Source organism: Calidris pugnax, unplaced genomic scaffold (assembly GCF_001431845.1).
Source record: "Calidris pugnax isolate Ruff unplaced genomic scaffold, ASM143184v1 scaffold187, whole genome shotgun sequence".
Lineage (NCBI taxonomy): Eukaryota > Metazoa > Chordata > Aves > Charadriiformes > Scolopacidae > Calidris > Calidris pugnax.
Window position 1 is genome coordinate 1,121,285 of NW_015090969.1, and position 21,413 is coordinate 1,142,697.

Sequence of the window (21,413 nt, forward strand, 5' to 3'; positions counted from 1 at the left end):
CCATATGCCATTCTCACCCCTGTTGCTGCGGGGAGCCTGGGGGGGAGGGGGATGATGCTCCACCTGGATTTGCAGCACCCCCCAAAAAACTGCTTACACCCTATTTAGTGACTGGCAGCGGGGGAAAAATCCCAACAACCAACACTCTTCAGCCATCTCGGGACAGAGTCTGTGTATTTTGGGGTATCATCCACTGATCTTCAACTTTTTTTTATCTTTTTCTTTTTTTTTTTAAAGATGTCAAACTACCCACTCCAATAATAAGAAACAAATTACCACTTGGTTTATACTTACTATTGCAGTTACAGGGACTAAGAGAGGGACAAAAAGAAAAATAAAATTTAAAATGAATAGGAGGAGTGGCAGTAAAAATAGTATTTTATTCCCTTGCCCACCCAGTCTGCTTCTCCCTCTCATTCCCACAGCAACATTACAATCAGAAAAAAAAAAAAAAAAGAAAAAAAAAAGAAAAAAAAAAGAAAAATAAAAAGGTCAGGGGTGTGGGGAGGGGAAATACAGGGTAAAAACAGTCAAATCACAATAGGAAATTTTCAAAATAGGTTATTCAGTTTAGTCGTCTTCATCCCCTTCGTCTTCAGCTTCTCGTTTTCTCTTCTGTCCCTGTTCTTCATCTAGAAAATAAAAGACAACTGGAATTATACGAGCACTCCCTCACACAAGTTCAACAAGCTTCTACTTTGGAAACTCTCAAAGGAGCAGGAGCACAAACAGGAGCCTGCTTTTCAGAAAACTGTATTTTACTTTAAAAAAAAAATATATTAATTTATGATTTTATCTCTAGCAGAAACTGGATTGCTTCCATACCGGGCTCTTCTTCATCTTCGTCGTCGTCTACCTCACCATCGTTGTAGCCTTCTTCATCCTCCTAGATTTAACACAAACAAAAAAAAAAAGAGGAAAAAAAGAAAAAAGAAAAAAGAAAAGGAAGGATTAAAATTGGTTTTAGTGCAGGACCTTTCACAATTTGGCAATACCCAACAGCATTTTTACAACAGAGAGAAAGCCCTTGAAGCATCTTAAACAAAAACCAAACAAAAAGGCAGACACTTCCCACCCACTTATATCAAAGTGCAGTTTTTTTGCTACGGTTTCACTGGACTCTGGCCCAAGTTTCATGGCCCAAGAAGAATCACAAGCCATCAGAGCAGCCACTCCGAGCTTCAAGTCTTCAGTGAGAAAGTGGGTTTATGCTTCACACCAACAGAGAGCTGCTGACTTCGTTATGATGTCAAATTTAGTAAAACTTGATGACTCTTTTGAATTAAAAGGTGCGTGTTCTTGGGGCAGAGAGTTAAAAGATGAACTGGCATCTCCAGAGCCTGAGGAGCTGCTGGTGGTTCTGAGAAGAGGGTGACCAACCACTCAGGAGGGGGAGTTAAGGATCTAAGACCTTCTGTTTGGCCAGAGGACAGATAATCCGACCTCCTACAGACAAACTGGAGCCCATCCCATCGGTTCTGCCTCTGGCAAAGCCTCAGCAGAGCGTGACTGGCTCATCCCTGTGACCCAAGACCTGGACCACACCAAGAGAGAGGTGCCCGAGAGGTGATTGTCCCCCTGTACTGGGCACTGGTGAGGCCTCACCTTGAGTACTGTGTCCAGTTTTGGGCCCCCTACCATAAAAAAGACATCGAGGTGCTGAAGCGGGTCCAGAGAAGGGCGACAAAGCTGGTGAGGGGTCTGGAGAATAAGTCTTATGAGGAGAGGCTGAGGGAGCTGGGGGTGTTCAGCCTGGAGAAGAGGAGGCTGAGGGGAGACCTTATTGCTCTCTACAACTCCCTGAAAGGAGGGTGTAGAGAGGTGGGGGTCGGTCTCTTCTCCCAAGTCACAGGCGACAGGACGAGAGGAAATGGCCTCAAGTTACACCAGGGGAGGTTCAGGCTGGAGATTAGGAAAAATTTTTTCACTGAAAGGGATCTCAGCCCTTGGAATGGGCTGCCCAGGGAGGTGGTTGAGGCCCCATCCCTGGAGGTGTTCAAAAGCTGGGTTGATGTAGTGCTGGGAGGTCTGGTTTAGTGATGATGCTCCTTGTTTGTTGTGTGGGTGTCTATTTTTGTCAGTCGGGTTGACGGTTGGACAAGATGATCTTTAAGGTCCCTTCCAACCTAGAAGATTCTGTGATTCTGTGAAGAACTGAAGCATCCTGAAGAACCCCAAGGAACACACTCAAGGAGGAATCTTACTCCAAGAGCTTAGGCTCAGTAATTTGGGTACTGCTTTCTTGTCCATACCAAGGCTGTAGCCCCAGCCCTTCCAAGGCCCCACAGAGGAGGTCTGCAGATGTCCCCGAGAGTATTTTTGACATCAACCCAATGAAGAGAATGATTTCACGTCCCTGGTCACTAGATGGCAGCTGGCTCATAGACAGGATGCCTCAAAGCCACCCCCCACCATGATGCTTCTGGAGTCAAAAAGCAAGCACAGGCTTCCAGTACTAAAATCCTCCACTATTTGGTGTATTTCCCACCCAACTCCTCCCAGTTAGAGAACCTTCACTCCACACCTATTAGTAACAGCACAAATCCTCACCTCCTCTTCGCCGCTCACATCCTCCTCTTCTCCTTCCTCCTCTTCCTCCTCATCTTCTTCATCTTCTACTACCTGAGCATCATCGTCATACTCCTCTTCTGTACAGTCAAACAAAGAACAACCGCTCAGACATTTAAAGTTTACTTTTTTTTCCCCCCCAACACTGCCACCTGAGATGTGACCTCCTGCCGACACGAGGAGAAGGTTGAAAGTGTTGTTTAAGGGCAGAGCAGAATAAAAGCCAGCTCTGCAGCCGTGAGACAGGGCTAGATGTAGCTCTGTCCCTCTCCAGCCTGCTGACAAGAGGAGGGTGTGCACCCATGGTTGGAGCTCCTCTGGAGCTGCAGGGGCCTCAACAGTAGGTCACAGCAGCCTCAGGACTGTTTTAGCTTCCACTGCTCCACTTCCCACCACTAATATGCATTTTTTAGCCCATGGGACGCTTGCAGTTCCTCATCTGCAGGTGTCCATCTGCCCCCACCAGGGATAGAGCAGAACTTTACAAGCCAACCATGCACTGGGACCCCCCTCACCAAGGGACATCCCTTGCCAGAGCCACACAAAAGGGTCACACACAATCCACCTTACCAGTTTGCCATCTCTTTTTCAAGAGACCACCAAGGGGACATCCCTTGCCAGAGCCATACAAAAGGGTCACACACAATCCATCTTACCAGTTTGCCATCTCTTTTTCAAGAGAAAAGAGATGAAACGCAACTAGCCCAAGCCACAAACCAGAGATCAAGTCTCCATGCTGGTGTTACGGAGGGTTATTTCATGCAATGGAATGAGCTCTGAGGAGAAGAACCTGTCCCTGCTGAGCCTGGCTGAAGGCAGCGCTCGCCCCTCTGGCCACAGCTCACATCCAGCTCCAGGGAAAAGTGCAAGTCCCCTCCATGCTGCCAGAATGGTGTTATGGAGGGTTTGTTCATGCAATGGAATGAGCTCTGAGGAGAAGAACCTGTCCCTGCTGAGCCTGGCTGAAGGCAGCGCTCGCCCCTCTGGCCACAGCTCACATCCAGCTCCAGGGAAAAGTGCAAGTCCAGCTATTCTGCTTTTGCTGCGCAGCTGGGTTTGAAGAGTCCAGCAAATTCCCCAAACCCAGCCGGATACTCGCCCCACTGCTGCCCCCGAGCACAGGCTGCAGCACCGTGGGACCCACCGTGCATTTTCCTAACGTTAAAAAGTTGCTCCTGCTTCCTTAGTGCCTCTCACAGAGCCTGCCCCAGGCAGACGTCAATACACACACTCTCCTCTCTTCTGCCTGACAACCACCAGTTCACGTTGTCCTCACACAGCAGCTACAACCTCCCTCCTATTAATGCTTTGGCTCCTTTACTTAATTCCTTGATTTGGCTGCTTTTTTCTATGCCCAGCCTGGTTCTCCACCCCACCCTTCCCCATCACAGTCTACACAACTGCTCGTACTTCCCTGATCCGTGCTGTGCTGTTCCTGGAAAACTGCAGTGTCTGCACATCATCCTTTCTTACCCACTTCTCCCTTACGTCCCCATTCCCTGGGGTTTACTGTTCCCCAAACTCTTTCAGTGTCTTACTCCTCCTCGGGGTGCTTTTCTTCTACCATCCTTTCGTCCCCCACCTCTGACTATAAAAAAGGCTGAGAAAGTAGCTCTTTCAGGCCCTGCCCATCTCTCCTTTCCCCTTCTTTCTTTCTTTCAGAGGACACTGAGATACTTCTGCTTTTCATCAGTCAGGAAGGAGCTGCTGAGCACACCCGTTCTCTTGCCAGCAAGTCAGAGCTGGAAGCAAAAGGTACCGGGCAGCGAATCAGTCTCACAACTTACGTACACCAAGCAGCACCAATTCACATACCATCTTCATCTTCCTCCTCGTCGTCTAAGCCCTCCACGTAGCCCTCTGCATCAGAGTCTGGCGCTTCTTTGTCATCCCGATCTTTCACTAGGGATAAGACTGAGAAAGTAGCTCTTTCAGGCCCTGCCCATCTCTCCTTTCCCCTCCTTCCTTCAGAGGACACTGAGGTACTTCTCTCCTTTACATCAGTCAGGAAGGAGCTGCTGAGAACACCCTTCTCTTGCCAACAAGTCAGAGCTGGGAGCAAACGTACTAGGCAGCATATGGATCTTTTAACTTACGCACACCGAGTAGCACAATTCACATACCATCTTCATCTTCCTCCTCATCATCTAGTCCCTCCACGTAGCCCTCTGCGTCGGAGTCCGGCGCTTCTTTGTCGTCCCGGTCGTAGCCATCGAGGTATGTGAGTTGGGGGAGGAGCTTGAAGACGTTTTCTCTGTAATCGTTCAAGTTGGTTACCTCGCAATTGAAAAGATCTAGACTCTTCAGGTTTTCTAACTTTTTCTGCAAAGAAAGGAAAGTTCAGCGTTACAGTAATTCTCCACTGAGCACACAATGCGAAAGCAGCCAGAGTTAAGAGCTTCCCGTGACAATTAGGGTCATTTTGGTCTCTACCTATTAATTTGGTGTGGAACAGAAACCTGCAACGCCTTGGCCATTGCTGCTTTGGTATCTGAGTGGTCTCGCTCAAGTTCATCATCTCCCAAGTAGAAAACCCAAGTTTGGAAATAGTTAAGGGAGCAAAAATCCCACCTGCTGTGAGGGGCCAAGCTAAGGGTAAGTGTTAGTCCAAGGAGTTATCCCAAAAGCACAAAGCCAGACATGGGAGCCAGCAGTCACGTACATTCAACGACTACTACCACTGGAAGAAGAAAAAGACTATTCTTTGGACACAAGAATTTTGCTAAGAAAGAATTAAAAAAAAATTTAGTGATTGTTCCCTAGCCTTTTGAAAAATGAATAAAAGCTTACAAATTGAACAGGAATTCAACTCCTTCCTAATTTTTTTTCTTTTTCTTTTTTTTTTTTTTTTTTTTTAGGTGGTCTGCAGTGCCCACAGCATTTCAAAGTCCCTTCTGGAGCTAAGCATATAAACCAGCAGTGACATCCAGAGAACAGTAAGTCTGAAACTGGGGGCAGTGGACTTGTGCGAGAACTGCTCCTCGAGACATTTGAAGAGCAAGTATTTGGAAAATTCAGGCTGGAGAGAAGGCTCTGGGGAGACCTCAGAGCCCCTTCCAGTCCCTCAAGGGGCTCCAGGAGAGATGGGGAGGGACTCTGGATCAGGGAGGGGAGCAATAGAATGAGGTGTAATAGCTTAGACCTGAAAGAGGGGAGATTTAGATTAGATATTAGGAAGAACTTGTTTGGTGTGAGGGTGGTGAGAGCCTGGCCCAGGTTGGCCAGAGAAGCTGTGGCTGCCCCATCCCTGGAGGGGTTCAAGGGCAGGTTGGAGGGGGCTTGGAGCAACCTGGTCTGGTGGGAGGTGTCCCTGCCCAGGGCAGGGGGTGGCACTGGGTGGTCTTTAAGGTCCTTTCCAGCCCAAACCATTCTATGATTCCAAATAAGCATGAACCAAACCTCTTCACTTCTGGAGAGCAAAGGGCACACAACCCAAAACCTAGAAAATAGCACTACCAGAAGTGACACTTGGGATGCTTTTTTGGAATCGCAGCCTGACAAACCTGAGCTCAGCACTTGAAATAAGATGTATAACGAGAGGAAATGGAAACCAGCAGGAAGAAGTTGGAAGCTCAGGAACCTCAGCCCAGCTGCAGTGAGCAAACCCAGTAAAGGAGGAAGCCCACAGGGCTGCAGGTAGTCCTGACCACCCGCCACCACACACCAGACCCTTGGGAAGACACGGTGGCTGGTGATTTGAGACCCATGGCTTCAGGGAAAACCCACCAAGCTGGAGCAGAGCACCTGGGAGAGGGCTGCAGAGAGCCACAGAGAGCTCCCCAGAGCTGCACCACTAGAGGGAAGCAGGCACTGCACATAGCCAGGGGCCAGCCCGAGCCCCAGGGCAACCTGCCCAGAGAGATAAGCACCCAAAACACCCCACTGCAAGTTGTTATGGACTTTCCCAGCCCATAAGCACCTCTACCCATCACAAAGTGGGGCTCAGTTTCACCCTGTCTCACGTTGACTTACCAGAGGTTCTATTGTACCGAGATCTTTTATTTTGTTGCCGCTTAGATTTAGATGCGTGAGGTTCGGACACTTTTCTGCCAACACTTCCAGTCCTCCTGAGATTCTGTTGTCGCTTAGCTCGAGCTAGAAGGCACAGAAACATCTCGAGTTTTTAGTGCAAACACACATCACAAAGCAGTTTGCTCAGCTAAGTTAGGTTTTTTTATCCAAACGACTGCTTTACTTTCGGTACAGCGCAGAGAGGAAGGGATACGGCACGGGGTATTTTATTTACCTTCTTAAGTTTGTTTAACTTTGGTAAGTTTGCAACTGAGGTTAAGCCTACGTTGATTGTACTTAAGAATTCCAGCTCTTCGAACTCATCTGTGAGGCCCTCGATTTTGCCTTCGTATGACCTGCAGTTGTCAAGAACGAGTTCTTTAACCTGGGAAGAGAACAAGGCAAAACAGGCATGAGACGAGGAGGACAAAGATTTCACTCGCAAGCAAAGGGTGGCACAGATCAGGCAAAGAATTCCAGGTATTCCCATAAACTGGGAAGGATGCAAAAGGTTATATTCAGTGTTTGATCCCTATTTGTGCTGGCAGGGGCAGCAGCAATACACAAACATGGGTATTTGGGCTTTGTTTCAACTGCCCACCTTTGTGGTGTTGTATAAACAATGTCAACAGTTCAAAAACACGAACCCTTTCACTAAAGCATCCTCTTTAGTAAACGCAGGCAATAAGCACCCTAAAAAATATGTAACCAATCTATTCATTTTTAAACTAACCAACAACTTCGACACTCTGTGTAACTCCTGTGCTATTACAAGGTATCATCAGTTGTTAAAATAGCTTCTATGATTCTATGATTCTTCTCTTTGCACGCACAAATTATTTGTGAGCTTTTCAAGCGTGGAGAGACAACTGTTTTCTCTCTGCATGCACAAATTATTTGGGAGCTTTTCAAGCGTGGAGAGACAACTGTTTGCTCCGGTCACTGGCGATCCCGAACTGGGATGGCACTTCAGGGGAAGATTTTCTCCAGCTTTTTGGGGCATTTCAGGCGATGTGTCAGAGGATGCTGGGAGGAAGGCTCCTTCAGCAGCGCTGCGGAGCAGCCCTTATCTCCCTGGCCCTGTTGGGGCAAGGGAGGGTGGAAGGGAGAGGTGACGATAATGTCCCCGTGGGCCCCGGGCAGCCCCAGGGGTGTGTACAGCAAATTACAGGCTCCGGGGCTCTGCTGGGTTCTTGGGGTGTTTTTTTTTTTAAATACAGCACTTCTCTTTTGGCAGGTGCTATCTTCAAGGGACACAAACACCAGCATCAATGCAAAACAGCCCCTAAATACGCCTCACCCTGAATAAAAACGCTCTTTTTTCACCCCAAAGCCAGGCCAGCCTTAATGGATTCCAGTCCCCTGTAGCCAAGGTGAGTTTTCCTCTGCCACCGGGGACTGGGACTCCACGGGAAGGCCACTCAGGGAACACCCAGACATTTTCACACCCACAGAGAACTGCTGGGGGTTATTTCTCCCTTAGAAAATACCCAAGGAAATCCCATGTATTGCAGACCCCGTCCCGTGCTTGTGATTTATTTAGAGGTGTGGAGAGGGAGGGGATGCTGCTTTCTGCTGCGGATGGGATAAAAGAAGTCTTCAAGGGCAGTGGACGCAGAACCATGAAGAAACTCTTCTATTTACACCAAGGACAGTTAATATGCAAATATTTAATTTTCTTTTTTTTTTTTTTGTTACCGTAATCCCCCTGCACAGCAATGAATCCCATGTAGTTTTACAGCTTCAAGCATCATCCCTCGATTTCTAATTAAATCCCAAGCACTGAAGTCAATAGGGAAGTCAGCCCAAAGCAACACGAGAGCACAAGTGATTCATTGAGAGTAGGAGGAGCAGCCTTAGACAGGAAATACATTTTTCCAAGACTCTACAATTTTCCTAGAAAAATTATGATAGGGAATGACTACACAAAAGTCTTCCAGAAGAATTTCAGGCCGGTCAGAAGAAACCAAAGATGAAGTCAAACGCTCCTGATCCCACATACATCTATTCCACTGGGGGGGAAAAAATACAACCAAACCTTAAAAAAAAATCTACAAAAAACCCTCTCTGCTCTGAAATTTGGACAGCGGGAAAGCCATTTTAAAGGCAAACATGAGTATCTTCTTGCTGTAACAGTATTTAAGTATCAGGACCCTCCAGTGAGATCAATTTGGGGACAAACACAGGGTTTGCCGTCATCTGCTTCACACACACACACACACAGAGCTCCCGCCAAAGAGAAAAAAATAAAAGGAGGGAAAAAAAAGTAAAATAAAAGAAGCTCCACCCTAAAGGCAGGCTGTAGGGCAGCTCTGTTCCCCCCTATCTGTGTCTGCCTGTCCCCTTATCACCCTTGGCCAGCGAGGTGGCTTGTCCCAGCACCCACCTACGGGCACGTTTGGGAGCCAGGAGGGCAAGGGAGCCCAGCATTTACCGAGCCATGGGGGAGGAGGTTCTCCAAAGAACAGGGCTGAGCTCCACACCAGAAAACTAGTGCTTGTGTGAGGTCCTTTTTCTGCCTTATCCCCTTTGCAAAGGAGGTTGGAGGAGCACAGGTAGGAAGGGAAAGCACTGGAGGGAAAATGCTCAATTTAGAGTTGGCTCCAAGTTACAGCACCAAAGTGATGGAGCACCTAAATCTCATAGTGAGAAAGAAACAAAACCCCAGGAGGCGGAATGTCCATCCCTTCAACCTCCCCAAGGGCAGGATGGAGAAGAGGCAAAGAGGGAATTGGACAAAGCTCCCTCAGGGGCAGAGATGAGATTTGAGGTGGAGCTGGAAACAGCCATGGATGCTGATGAAAATCCCTTTAATACGGTGGCAGAGGAGCCAACCAGCTTCTACTGGTACTTTGCCCTTTTCAGCCCCAGACTGCTGATCCCTCTCTACCTTTCAGAAAACTCTGTCTGATACAGAACTGCGATGCTCCCCTCCAGACCAGGCAAAGGTACAGTCAAAGCCACTCCATGAAGAAGCAATGAAGGGATAGAAAGGCAGGTTTGCAAGCGATGGAAAGCCTGGTGGAACCGAAGAGCTGGGTTAGGAAAGAGCTGAGCACAGGACCCTACTGCTCCAGAAGCAAAACAGCCACAAGGTAATTTCGGTGCTTAAGTGGTCAGAGGTTTATTCCTAAAAATCACACAACGGTTCAGGTTGGAAGGGACCTTAAAGATCATCGAGTTCCAACCCACGCCGCCATGAGCAGGGCCACATTAACACACTGCATCGCTTCTGAAAGAAGGTGACCCCACAGGATAGAATTCTAGTCAAAATTAAGATGGGTTGGTGTTTGCAGAGATTGAAGAATCCGGTAGAAAATACATGTGTGCAAAAGGAGGGTGAACTTGGCTCATGGAGCTTCTCCCAACCTCACCATCACGTACACACTTGCCGCTGCTCAGTACCCTGTTCTCTTGCATACAGTACAAGCAGCAGAAACTACAGGTTTTTTAAGTATTAAAACTACCCTCAGCTATTTGGCCACGGCCTCCCAGCCAGCAGTCTTGCATATCCCCCTCTCCTCCCTTTCCACCCTCATTTCCCACCTCCTCCTGAAGCAGCCCCAGACTGCTGATCCCTCTCTACCTTTCAGAAAACTCTGTCTGATACAGAACTGCGATGCTCCCCTCCAGACCAGGCAAAGGTACAGTCAAAGCCACTCCATGAAGAAGCAATGAAGGGATAGAAAGGCAGGTTTGCAAGCGATGGAAAGCCTGGTGGAACCGAAGAGCTGGGTTAGGAAAGAGCTGAGCACAAGATCCTAGTGCTCCAGAAGCAAAACAGCCACAAGGTAATTTCGGTGCTTAAGTGGTCAGAGGTTTATTCCTAAAAATCACACAACGGTTCAGGTTGGAAGGGACCTTAAAGATCATCGAGTTCCAACCCACGCCGCCATGGGCAGGGCCACATTAACACACTGCATCGCTTCTGAAAGAAGGTGACCCCACAGGATAGAATTCTAGTCAAAATTAAGATGGGTTGGTGTTTGCAGAGATTGAAGAATCCGGTAGAAAATACATGTGTGCAAAAGGAGGGTGAACTTGGCTCATGGAGCTTCTCCCAACCTCACCATCACGTACACACTTGCCGCTGCTCAGTACCCTGTTCTCTTGCATACAGTACAAGCAGCAGAAACTACAGGTTTTTTAAGTATTAAAACTACCCTCAGCTATTTGGCCACGGCCTCCCAGCCAGCAGTCTTGCATATCCCCCTCTCCTCCCTTTCCACCCTCATTTCCCACCTCCTCCTGAAGACCTTGCTGTTTTGCAGTCAATGACGAGGCAGCGCTGTCCCTCCCCAGGAGAGGACATTGCTCTCCAAGCCCCCCACCAGTTATTAACAGGCCCCTTCCCACCACGCTGGTGGCTGCAGAGAGGTCTCCTCTCAAACCTCAGCCCCTCGTGAGGGTGCTGGAGCTCACCCAGGCACGGGGCAGCCTCATGGGCAATGAGCAAGGAACTGTGTTGGTGCAGGGAGAGGGAGAAGCAGAGGCAATCTCAGCAAAGCCACATTCCATCTCAAACAGCTCACTGCCACAGAAAGTACGGCAGGAGGACTACAAACCCATTCCTTGTTTGTTTTTTCAGAAGTCTTTGTCATCTCAAGGAAAATTCCAGCTCCTGAATCACTGCCCAAACATCCACCAAACCTCCCTGAAAACGCAAGGCAAGACTACCGTTTTTTTACATCTCTTTGCTCATATTCTGTCACCAAAACACAAGGATAAACTTCTGGCTGCTGCAGGAAGCCCGGGCGAGCACCATTTCTGAGCCTTTTTACATACCCGAAGGAGATGAGTGGGCTCAGCTGCTCTGAACCAATTTAGCTGTGTCACCCCACGGTCTCTGTCGTGTCACAGACACAGAGATGGTCAGAACTGTTTGAATTTGAACAAGAACCTGAATTTGTTTGGAGAGATAAGCTAAGAGAATAAGTGTCCTCAGCTAATTCCTGCTCAGCTGCAACAAAGACGGGAAGATTCAACTCAGAGGAGTTGTGTAGGGTCAACCTTATCACTGCCTACACTGTAATCACACATGGAAGCACTAATTGAAGTGCTAACACAGGTACGTACCAGCACGAGGCAGATGTATCCTTCCTCCCTCTCCCAAAAAACTGCTATGTAGTGAGAAATGCTGGAAGAGCAGCACGCTGTAGGTGACCAGTCACCACAAGTAACACCCCCATAGTCACCTAAAGAGCTAAGAAGGCACCCACAGTGTGTGTCTAGCAGAAACCCTAACAAGCAGGTGGCCAGGCTGGTTCCTGTAGCACGTAACTGCATCTTCAACAGCATTTATGACAATCAGGTGCTCGGGTAGGGACATTTTACAGCTTCAATGTGCCAAGCATTTCTCACCCAGCCTTGTCCTCTGGGTTCCTGGGTGCCCCAGGGCTCTGCTGCCCCTCTCCCCCATGCCACGGGTGCCATCTGCTTCCTGGTGGCCCGCATTCTTCTGCTCAAGCATCTCTCTGTGGTTTGCTGGTACCAGCCCTCAGTTTTCAGCAGTCACACGCGCCATGAGCGATGGCTGCTTCTCCAACAACTTCTTCAGACTACACAGCTTGGACCTCGTTCTCCTGTGGTCATCCCAGTTTCTATTTCTGCTGGTCCCAGACACTTTCAGCACACGGCATCACATCTCTGCTAACACGCGCCGGGCTGTTAACTGTGGATTAATTACAGCATCCCCTCTATCTCTTCATGACTTTCATGACATCCCACTCTACATGACTGCATTACCCTGCTTGATAACCAGGGACTTATCTGCTTCCTACTATGGTTACCGCATGGAGCTGCGTTCCCAAATGCATATACGACATCCTTAATATAGCCATGGGGTCTACTGCGAGATCCCAACCCATTTCTAGGGCAAATACAGGCAACTGGATTTCGTGGGAGTCATCACAAGTGACATCTGGGACTTGCTGGCTGTGCATGGTACCCTGCAAACCTTCTCCTGCCCCCCCTTCCCAGCACCATGCTCTCCAGTGACCATCACACACACACAACCGACAGAATATAATTACACACAGACAACTCTTAAGCTGCACCTTAGCCTTTAATCTCCACTCCCACAGGTAAAAAGGCCAAGTCTCTATTTCAGAAAGCCTCCAACCCATGGGCGGGGAGATCCATGAACTTGGGACTGAGCTCCCGAATCCCTGTCAGTAACTGAAGGCTTAACAGGGTGACAAAAGGACACGGCCGTGAGTACAATTTTAGAAGATAAAAGGCAAATTTACAAGGAGAAATACCATTCTGCAGGAACAGCAAAGGTTGTAACATCTCGTTTTCAGCACAATGGACCAGATCCTTTTGAAGCGTGTGGTGCCTACGGGACCCCCAGGACTGGAATATCCCACTATGTGGCACTCAATTATTGAAAAAAAGCAGGTAAAGACGACAGGTTGAACTCTGTCTTGCAGTGCTCCCAACCAAATGATCCAGGTGAGCACTGAGAGAAGTCCTTCACACCTCTTAACCCAACGGAAACCCCATTTGGAGAAGGGCAGGGCCGTGGGAAGAAGGGAGGGGAGAGCAAGGGAAGCCCATTGTGGGAAGAGGAAGCAAAGTCCAAATTACTTTTGAGAGCAGAGACAGTTTTATTCTGTCCCAGATGCACAAAGACTTCTTCAGGACACTTGGGTTTCTGTCTTTAGGAGTTTTTTGGTCTCAAAAGCCTGCATAGTCCACGCAAAGTCTTGCATGACTCCAGGGTAAAGCAGGACCATTGCTGTCTACTGTAACCAGACCACCAAGAGTTGTGTCCTCCTGGTTCTTATACTGGATTCTAGACCTCTAGTCACAGAGATTTGGGAATCCTTGAGCAGAAATGGATCTCCTTAGGTTTCTACTCAATTTGTGCAGCAAAGTTTAAGAGAAGCCAGTCCTTCACAGCTACAACGGTCTCTGCTGGGGAAGGCACAGGTTTGACAAGGCTGAAGACAACACCCAAGTCTTGCAGGAGCCCATCATTCATGCTTAGCTGTACAGGGATGGTAAAGATATGATGCTCTCCACACTTATGTTACAAGCTTTCCCCAAGGTTACTTCTTGGAGGAGATAAACGTGGCATGAATTTCCATTTCAGATACTATCTGGAATGCAACTAGGCCAAAAAATGCTTGAACAAACAGCCTGCTCAATACCTTGGGCTAACAAAGCTGCTCTGAAGGCTCAGAGACATGATGCAACTCCTGCTCTAAGACGGTCACCAAAACATAACCAACCTGAAGAACCCATTTATTTAGTTTTTAAAAAATAAAGACAGCACCACACGGCATTTGCCACCTACATTCAAGACAGATCTCCAGCCACGGTGAGGCCCCCTGTGATACAACCACCCAGCAAGAGCCTGGCTATGCAAAGTTCAGCTCCTGGTGGAGAACAGCGAGAGACGGAGCGCAGAATAGTCTCCAGCCCAAATTAGAGCAGCCACTGGGCTGCTGTACGTCAATTAAGAGGCACCTCAAGAGCTGTTGAGCTTTTCCAGGCTTGCCAGAGCACTGCCTGTCCGGGCTGTGCCCCCTCCTACCTCTGGCAGGTTGCCCGTGGGCCAGGGAGGGAGGCAGGTGCCGTGGCCCCGACGGCGCTGGCCGGGTGCCACCCGGGATTCCCCGTCTGCGGGGCAACCCTCGGCTGCTCCTTCTGGGCACTGCCCGGTGGAGACGCTCAGGGATGGGGATATGGCCATGAAGAGAAGTGAATTGAACAGGGAAGGGAAAATTCCAGTAGTGCTGACATCCTCTTCCTCATGAGAGAGGCAAGTAAAAAAGCAAAACACTAAAAAGGCACCAACCACAGGTGGCAGCGGTGAAGTTTTTTTCTCCTACCAAACCAATATGTGATTTTATAGAATCATGGAATGGTTTGGGTGGGAACTGAGATAGGCAAGTAAAAAAGCAAAACACTATAAAGGCACCAACCGCAGCGGCGAAGTTTTTTTCCCCTACTAAACCAACACGATTTTATAGAATCACAGAATGGTTTGGGTTGGAAGGGACCTTAAAGCCCCCCCAGGGCCACCCCCTGCCCTGGGCAGGGACACCTCCCACCAGCCCAGGTTGCTCCAAGCCCCCTCCACCCTGCCCTTGAACCCCTCCAGGGATGGGGCAGCCACAGCTTCTCTGGCCAACCTGGGCCAGGCTCTCACCACCCTCCCACCAAACAAGTTCTTCCCCACAGCTCAGCTCCATCTCCCCTCTTGCAGGGTCAAACCCTTCCCCCTCCTCCTGGGGCTCCCCTCCCTGACCCAGAGTCCCTCCCCATCTCTCCTGGAGCCCCTTTAGGGACTGGAAGGGGCTCTAAGGTCTACCAGAGCATTCTCTCCAGGATGAATTTTCCAAATACTTGCTCTTCAGATGTCTCGAGGAGCACTTCTCACACAAACTAGTTACCCAACGCCCACGTACCTCGCACAGGCTCTGGTTATTACTGTGTTGGGCAAAGAACCTGCAAATCCTGGGGCAGGGAAAAACTTGTAATGGTGAGCAGTGCTCCATTACCACCACTATGGACACCAGGTACAAGTGCTGAGTCTCACCACCACCAAACAGCAGGTGCCTGTCAGGGCTTCAAAGCTGTTCAGGCTGAATTTTATGGGATTCCCCCCCAAGATGTGCTCCCCATGCCTGAAAAGAGGCGTTCTTTCCACCAGCACTCACAACCAGCCCCTTTGATACCCAGCAATTCACAGCCACTGAACACACCAGCCTGGTTTGACAGCAACCGGCTCCGCTTCCTGCTGGTTTCCCTGTTCCTCACCCATTCTGCCCAGCTGGAACTCCCAAATTGTTGCAACCAGATCACACGAAACAACTGCCAGACCTCAAAATTCATCTAGGGTTTCTCAAAACGATGCAACCCCACCACACTTTTCTATCTGAATTCCTCTCCCACATCTCCTTCTCAGAAACTCCCACCAAACACTTCAGCGGAGGGTTTGAGAAGCCCAAAAATTGAACTTCCAGCATCATGTTGATACGGGTTTGGTGCCTCTCCTATTTTTCACTACAAGCATCAGTAGGCACAGACCTGCCCGGACCCCGGTACTGCTGGCTCTGAACTATAACACCATGGTTCTCATACAGGTTTACTCCCTGTTTGTAAACCATACCTTAACTAAGTGCTTTGTATTTAATTTCATTGGTCCAACAACCATGTGATGAAGAAACTCAGATTGACTCCGGACAAGGGTACAACCAAGGAATTCCCTGTCCAGGGCAGGGGGTTGGAACTAGATGATCTTTTTAAAGGTCCCTTCCAACCCAAACCATTCTACCATGCTATGAACTGCATGAAAATATCTGCTTGAGGACCAAGAACAATCCAGTGACAACATGGGTGTCTCTGGGGACATCTGTCAGAGTCTGGACTCAAGCATCTCGTTAAATCACCATCCCCAAACCCAAAGTGATGCTGCACAACAACGCTATGAACTGCATGAAAACATCTGCTTGAGGACCAAGAACAATCCAGTGACAACACGGGTGTCTCTGGGGACATCTGTCAGAGTCTGGACTCAAGCATCTCGTTAAATCACCATCCCCAAACCCAAAGTGATGCTGCACAACAGCAGTTCAAAGCCACCTCAGGCTGGGCTCTGTTGGTGACAACTCTCATGAGCATGAGCACAGTTCGTGTCTCTTCTTCATGGTCACTCTACATTTTTTGGGGGACCCTGCACCATCCCTACCCCAGCCAAGGGAAAGGAGCAGGGGAGGAGAGACAGGGAATTTGGGTTGTTTTGGTTGGTTGGTTGTTGGTGTGTGCTTTTTTCTTTTTTTTTTTTTTTTTTTGGAAATCAAAGCTGCTCTGTGTTCAGAGACAGCTTAGGGCTGCTTGCACAGCTCGGGGAAAAAAAATCTGGCTCAGTATCAATACATTTACTTTTTCTACCCTCTAATATTTTACCCAGCACAGCTATAAACCCTGCGAGCGACACATATGGCTCCCACTGTTTTTACATCCCTTCACTCTGCTCTACAAGAAACTAAAGGTCCAAGTGAAATACAGAAGCGGCAAAAGGGCGAAGAATCTTGGCAATTCTGACTACGTCTTACACTTCTATCTAATTACAAGGCATCTCCAGTACTCAAAAAACTTCCAAAAAGAATAGTCTACCCTTGTCTTTCTCAAAAAAAAAAACCCAGCCCCCCAAGCAAGAAACCCCATGAGTCACACAAATTTCACACATTTGCAAGGGTGGGTATAGCCATATGCATAAGCAACACACTAATTAATAAATCGAGGACACACTTTAGGGACAGAGGAAAGCTGTTTCCTTCAAAAGCACGGAGCTAGTTTTCATTTTTGTTTCTACTGTTAGCGGCGTAACTCTGCAAAAACTCCAAATATTTCACTGTTTCAAAGACTTAAATTGCTTGATCTTGGCATTAAATGCTTAATTATTCACATTAATGTTGCTGGGTTCTCTCTTTTCTACGGATGGTACCCGTTCCTGGCTGGGGTGGGTGACTTCACACCGGTCACTTCAGCTCCACACCTCAGTTTCTCTCTGTTTGAGAAACCGAGTGCCCGGTGCCACATCCAATGTGCTCTTCCTTCACTGCCAGCTATTATTAAATAAAACAGGAGCAAAACGTAAGGTTGCACCGCACCTTTAATTTGAAAAATTCCGCAGTTTAACAATGTTAAGCGTTGAAGCTGAAGCTCTCAGTTTGCTCGGTTGCGTGCGCTCCCAACCGCCCTCAGCAACAAAGGGCTGATGTAGAGACGTACATAAAAAAGAAACACTGCATTTAAATTAAGACTCATTTTAAGAGCTGCATATTTAATAGGGAAAGCAGTCTCTGAAGATGTCAGCTGCTATAGCGTGCACTGGCAAATCATACTTGCAAAAGATAAGCTTTTCCTAGCTTTTTTTTTTTTTTTTTTTTTTTCTAGACCAAGTCGATGGACAAATGAGCGCTCCAATAGAGAGCCCAACTTTTACACGATGCTGGAAAGGCAAACCACTGAGGCTTTGCTTTTTTTTTTTTTTTTTTTTTTTTTGGAAATATTTCAAAGGTCATGCTTACATGTGCAAAGGCTTCAGGACTGATTTTAGCAACCTAGTCAAAAAATACAGACTCTGTATTTACTAGCTATTTTGTCTGACGGGCAGCAGAGCAAGAGAGGAGACAGGAAAAAAAAAAAAAAAAATTCTATGCAGAACAAGTCCAGTAGTGTCACATAAATAGCTGAGAAGTGTCCATCACTCCAAAGCACAACAAAAACATCACTGCTCTCTATTCCCACTTGAGACTCAGACCCCGCTGCGGACACAGAGGGTTTGGTTCATCGAGCCGAGCTGTTTGTCAGCCTAGAACTGCCGAAAGCCATCGCCTGCTCCAAAAAAAAGGCAAGGAGAAGACCTCTCCCTTCCTCCCTTCCAGCCCCAGAAGGGCACTGGGATCCCAGTAGGTGCCTGGGATTCCAATGTGCAAACCAGAACTACTCCCATAACCTTCCCTTACTTTTAATTCATTCAAAAAACACATTCAAGACAATGTTTCACTGGGTCCAAGTTTGTAATTTTCAGGCTTTTCCAACTTAGGGTGGGGAAAGTAACCCAGAGAATGAATGAAATGGGAGAAAGCAGTCACCATCAGCCTTACAGGATGTAAATATTTAAGAAAAACAGCCACTGATATTTGTACCACGGTCCACTGTACATTTAAAGATGCATCTCTGACGTAGATAATATGGTCTTTTAAACACAGTGAAAAGATAAAATATTTTAAAAGTCCTAAATCTCTGCACATACCTTGAAACACTCAGGACGTTTTGGTGTACATTTAGAGCAGAGCAGCAGAAAGGTATACTCTATTTATTGATATAAAACACACAAATACTGCTGCAGGGATGGATTACAATAGCTAGGTTTAACCCTAGAGGGTTTGTACTAAGAAGGTTTCTCCCCCCCGGCCTTGTTTCAACAACTTATTTCATTTGGTGGGTAGGACAAGAGCCCCTGTTTCTTCAGGAGATGCATTTCTTCAGGGGCTACACCACAATGACATCTTCTAAACCCCAGCTACTTCTCGTAATGCCTTTTTCTCAAATCAGTATTTGGACACAAACCTGAATCATACTGAAAATTTTGTAACTGTGACTGTACTTTACATATTGCTGGTCAAAAGGGAATTCTCAAGAGCTGAGGGTTAAAAAATAAAACTCTTATCATTGCTACTTTCTACCAGCATCACAGAGAAATGGGAAAACCAGGCAACCAGCTTTAGATCCATATACTGGTGTTTTTCAATTCAGAGTTCCTTTCGTACCCTTAAAACTTGGTCCAGGTTAAGAGAATTTGCCAAGTATTTCCCAGTATTTCCCAGCTATGAAACCAGTCTAAATTTCAGTGAGGACAACTCACACATCACCCCCTTCTCCAGCTCAATTTCCACAGGCACCAGTCCCTCCGAGAGGAGCATCCCTCTGACAGGACACTCATTTTACAGCTTGGCATCTGGAAATTCAGAGCCACGAAAACCAGCTGTTTTACAGACTCGGGAAGTTTGAAAAGAAAAAACAAACAAACGCAAGACAAAACAGCTATTTCTTTGTGAGTTTAGACCCTGCTACAGAAGTGGTTAAGTGAGACAAGTTGATGACTATGTGCACCCACTGCATAGGGTTCATAGGTGCTGCTCTCGTGCCACCCCACACAGAACCCTATCACACTTAGTTTTAAGCCCCTTCCCATTTTGAGGAACTTCAGCCTACAGAAAGTCAAAAAAAACCTTCTATCTGCATACACACACAAGACCCAAATGTTTTTTTTTAAATATTCAGTGTCACTTTAAACTCTTTGCTGTTCTTACAAGCACCACAACAGGGGAGTAGCTTGGGGAAAAAGAGCCTTTTTATTTATATTCTTCATCTGAAAGAGCACTTTGTATAGATGCTTGCACTGTATTTCCCTTCGGTGTTAAAATCTACTGAAAAGCAGAGAGAAATTGGGCTGTGGAATAAGTTTTAAAGCGCAACAGAGTTAGAAGTAGAGTAAGAAATACTGTTGCAGTCAGTATTTTATCACTGTCACAATTTTAAGCTGATAACACAGTAAATCCTCAGACTAAAAGAACCCTTGTGGTAGTGGCTAAACCAGGGGAGATGGGGTTTAGGCATTGTTTCAAAAAGCTGCCTCTGTGAGAAGAGCCTCAGCACTGAGGTTTCCCAGTCTTTGCATTTTCCTAATGAGTTTACGATGGGAATGAACAAGATAAGCAAAGTGACAAATGCCACAGCAAGCATGCTACTGTCAGTGACCGCTGAATGTAATTGGGATAAGAAGTTGAAATATCTGGGCAGAAGGTAGATGCATAAGCTCAACTCGGGCTGTACAACACAGGAAAAAAAAAAAAACACACACAAATTTCAAGCTCTACACGCCCAGACCTCTCACTGAATTCATATAAAAATGGAAGAAGAATTAAACCAAAAAACAGCCAATAAAAAAAAAGAGATAGAGGAAGAAAAGGAAGAAATAAGCTCCCATACAATCTACTTCAGGACATTTATATGATGTTTTATTAGTCACCATGTAACCTTACAGGATTACGTGACCTAAGAGCTGGAAGGAGCGAGCTCAGCTGCACAGCAGCCCCCAATATCCTACACAAGAAGTATATTAGCCAGGTCAAACTATAAAATATTAATATAGGCTCAGAAAGAAGCACACCACCTTCTCAACATCCTCTTATCTGACTTTGATTTACAACAAGTTTTGATCCTGCACATTTTGATAACAGGATATATTAAATATAAAATGCACCACAACACTTAAGCACACAGGGCAGGAACTCCAAAACAAGTATATTCATGGTTATTTACAGCTTTATTTACATTTCACTTAAAAGTTTGAAAACAACAGTCCCTCACAGAAGGAGAAATGCTGCCTGTCTATCAAAGCAGAGACTAACAAAAACAACTCGCAAAACCATCCCATTCAAACCCATAAAATCCATAAAGAAGTGACATTGGCATTAGGATCCCTTCGAAACCCCCGGCTGCAAGTATTTAACCTGAAGCCCTAGCTAGATGGAGCTGAATTTTATTCAAATAGGTATTTTAGGAGAACCAGACCTCAAAGCGTACACTTTAATTCTCCAGGACACAAAAGCACGTGGGCACATCTGTAATCAATGGCTGCGGAGAGCGGGGGGCCCGAACCAGAGCAGCATTCCCCAAAGGCATCACCTCCTCCTTCACCACCAAACCTGAAAGATCTGGCTTCCTAACGGAGGCCTCACCTTTGGTACCTTGGGAGGAGCCACACAGAGAACCCGCTGACAGCCTCAGCAGGTAAAAAGGAGTGGTGACAGGTTAAATTAAGCCTTATTTTACAAGCAACCTCTGCAGATTTTGGAGTTACCGAGGAACACTGAACCCCCACCAGGTCCGACCTCCTCCAGCTTGCTTTGGCATAAGCCAGAAAACAGCAAAAAACTGAATAAAATCCCACCGTGGATGAAAAAAAAAAAAAAAATTAAAAAAAAAATCCAGTTTATACCTAACACACTTTAAATCAAGTCCTTAAAGTGTAGGCGCGTGTTTAAGATGGTGAATGAGCCTCCAGGAGTAGGAGCAATGGACAAAATGGACCAAAAGCCGGGGAAAAAAAGGCCATAAATAAATAAATAAATAAATAATATATTAAAAAAGGAGCTCTAAAAGCAGAGACCTACCTTCCCGCAGGGCCCTGCCCAGGAAGAAGGCGTATTCCCAGCACCGAGTTCCCGGCCCGGGGGGGTGCTGAGGGGGGTCCCCGGTCCCTCTCCCCGGGGCGGGGCAGGGCGGGCAGGTGAGGCCCGGGACCCGCC

General features: G+C 47.2%; 1 protein-coding gene across 2 annotated transcripts in view; it reads right to left on the reverse strand.

Moving 5' to 3' along the window:
• Nucleotides 1-222: 222 nt before the first annotated feature.
• ANP32A (acidic nuclear phosphoprotein 32 family member A) overlaps nucleotides 223-21,413 on the reverse strand; it is a 23,947-nt gene continuing 2,756 nt past the window's right edge. The window contains exons 2-8 of one of the 2 annotated variants that reach the window (XM_014952717.1): nucleotides 6,815-6,964; nucleotides 6,541-6,663; nucleotides 4,692-4,890; nucleotides 4,384-4,482; nucleotides 2,551-2,648; nucleotides 826-886; nucleotides 223-632 (exon numbers count right to left, since the gene is read on the reverse strand). In XM_014952717.1, the coding sequence (XP_014808203.1) occupies nucleotides 571-632; nucleotides 826-886; nucleotides 2,551-2,648; nucleotides 4,384-4,482; nucleotides 4,692-4,890; nucleotides 6,541-6,663; nucleotides 6,815-6,964 (792 nt within the window). In that variant the 3' untranslated portion in view covers nucleotides 223-570. The remainder of the gene's footprint in view (nucleotides 633-825; nucleotides 887-2,550; nucleotides 2,649-4,383; nucleotides 4,483-4,691; nucleotides 4,891-6,540; nucleotides 6,664-6,814; nucleotides 6,965-21,413) is intronic. The other variant, XM_014952718.1, reaches the window with a different exon arrangement.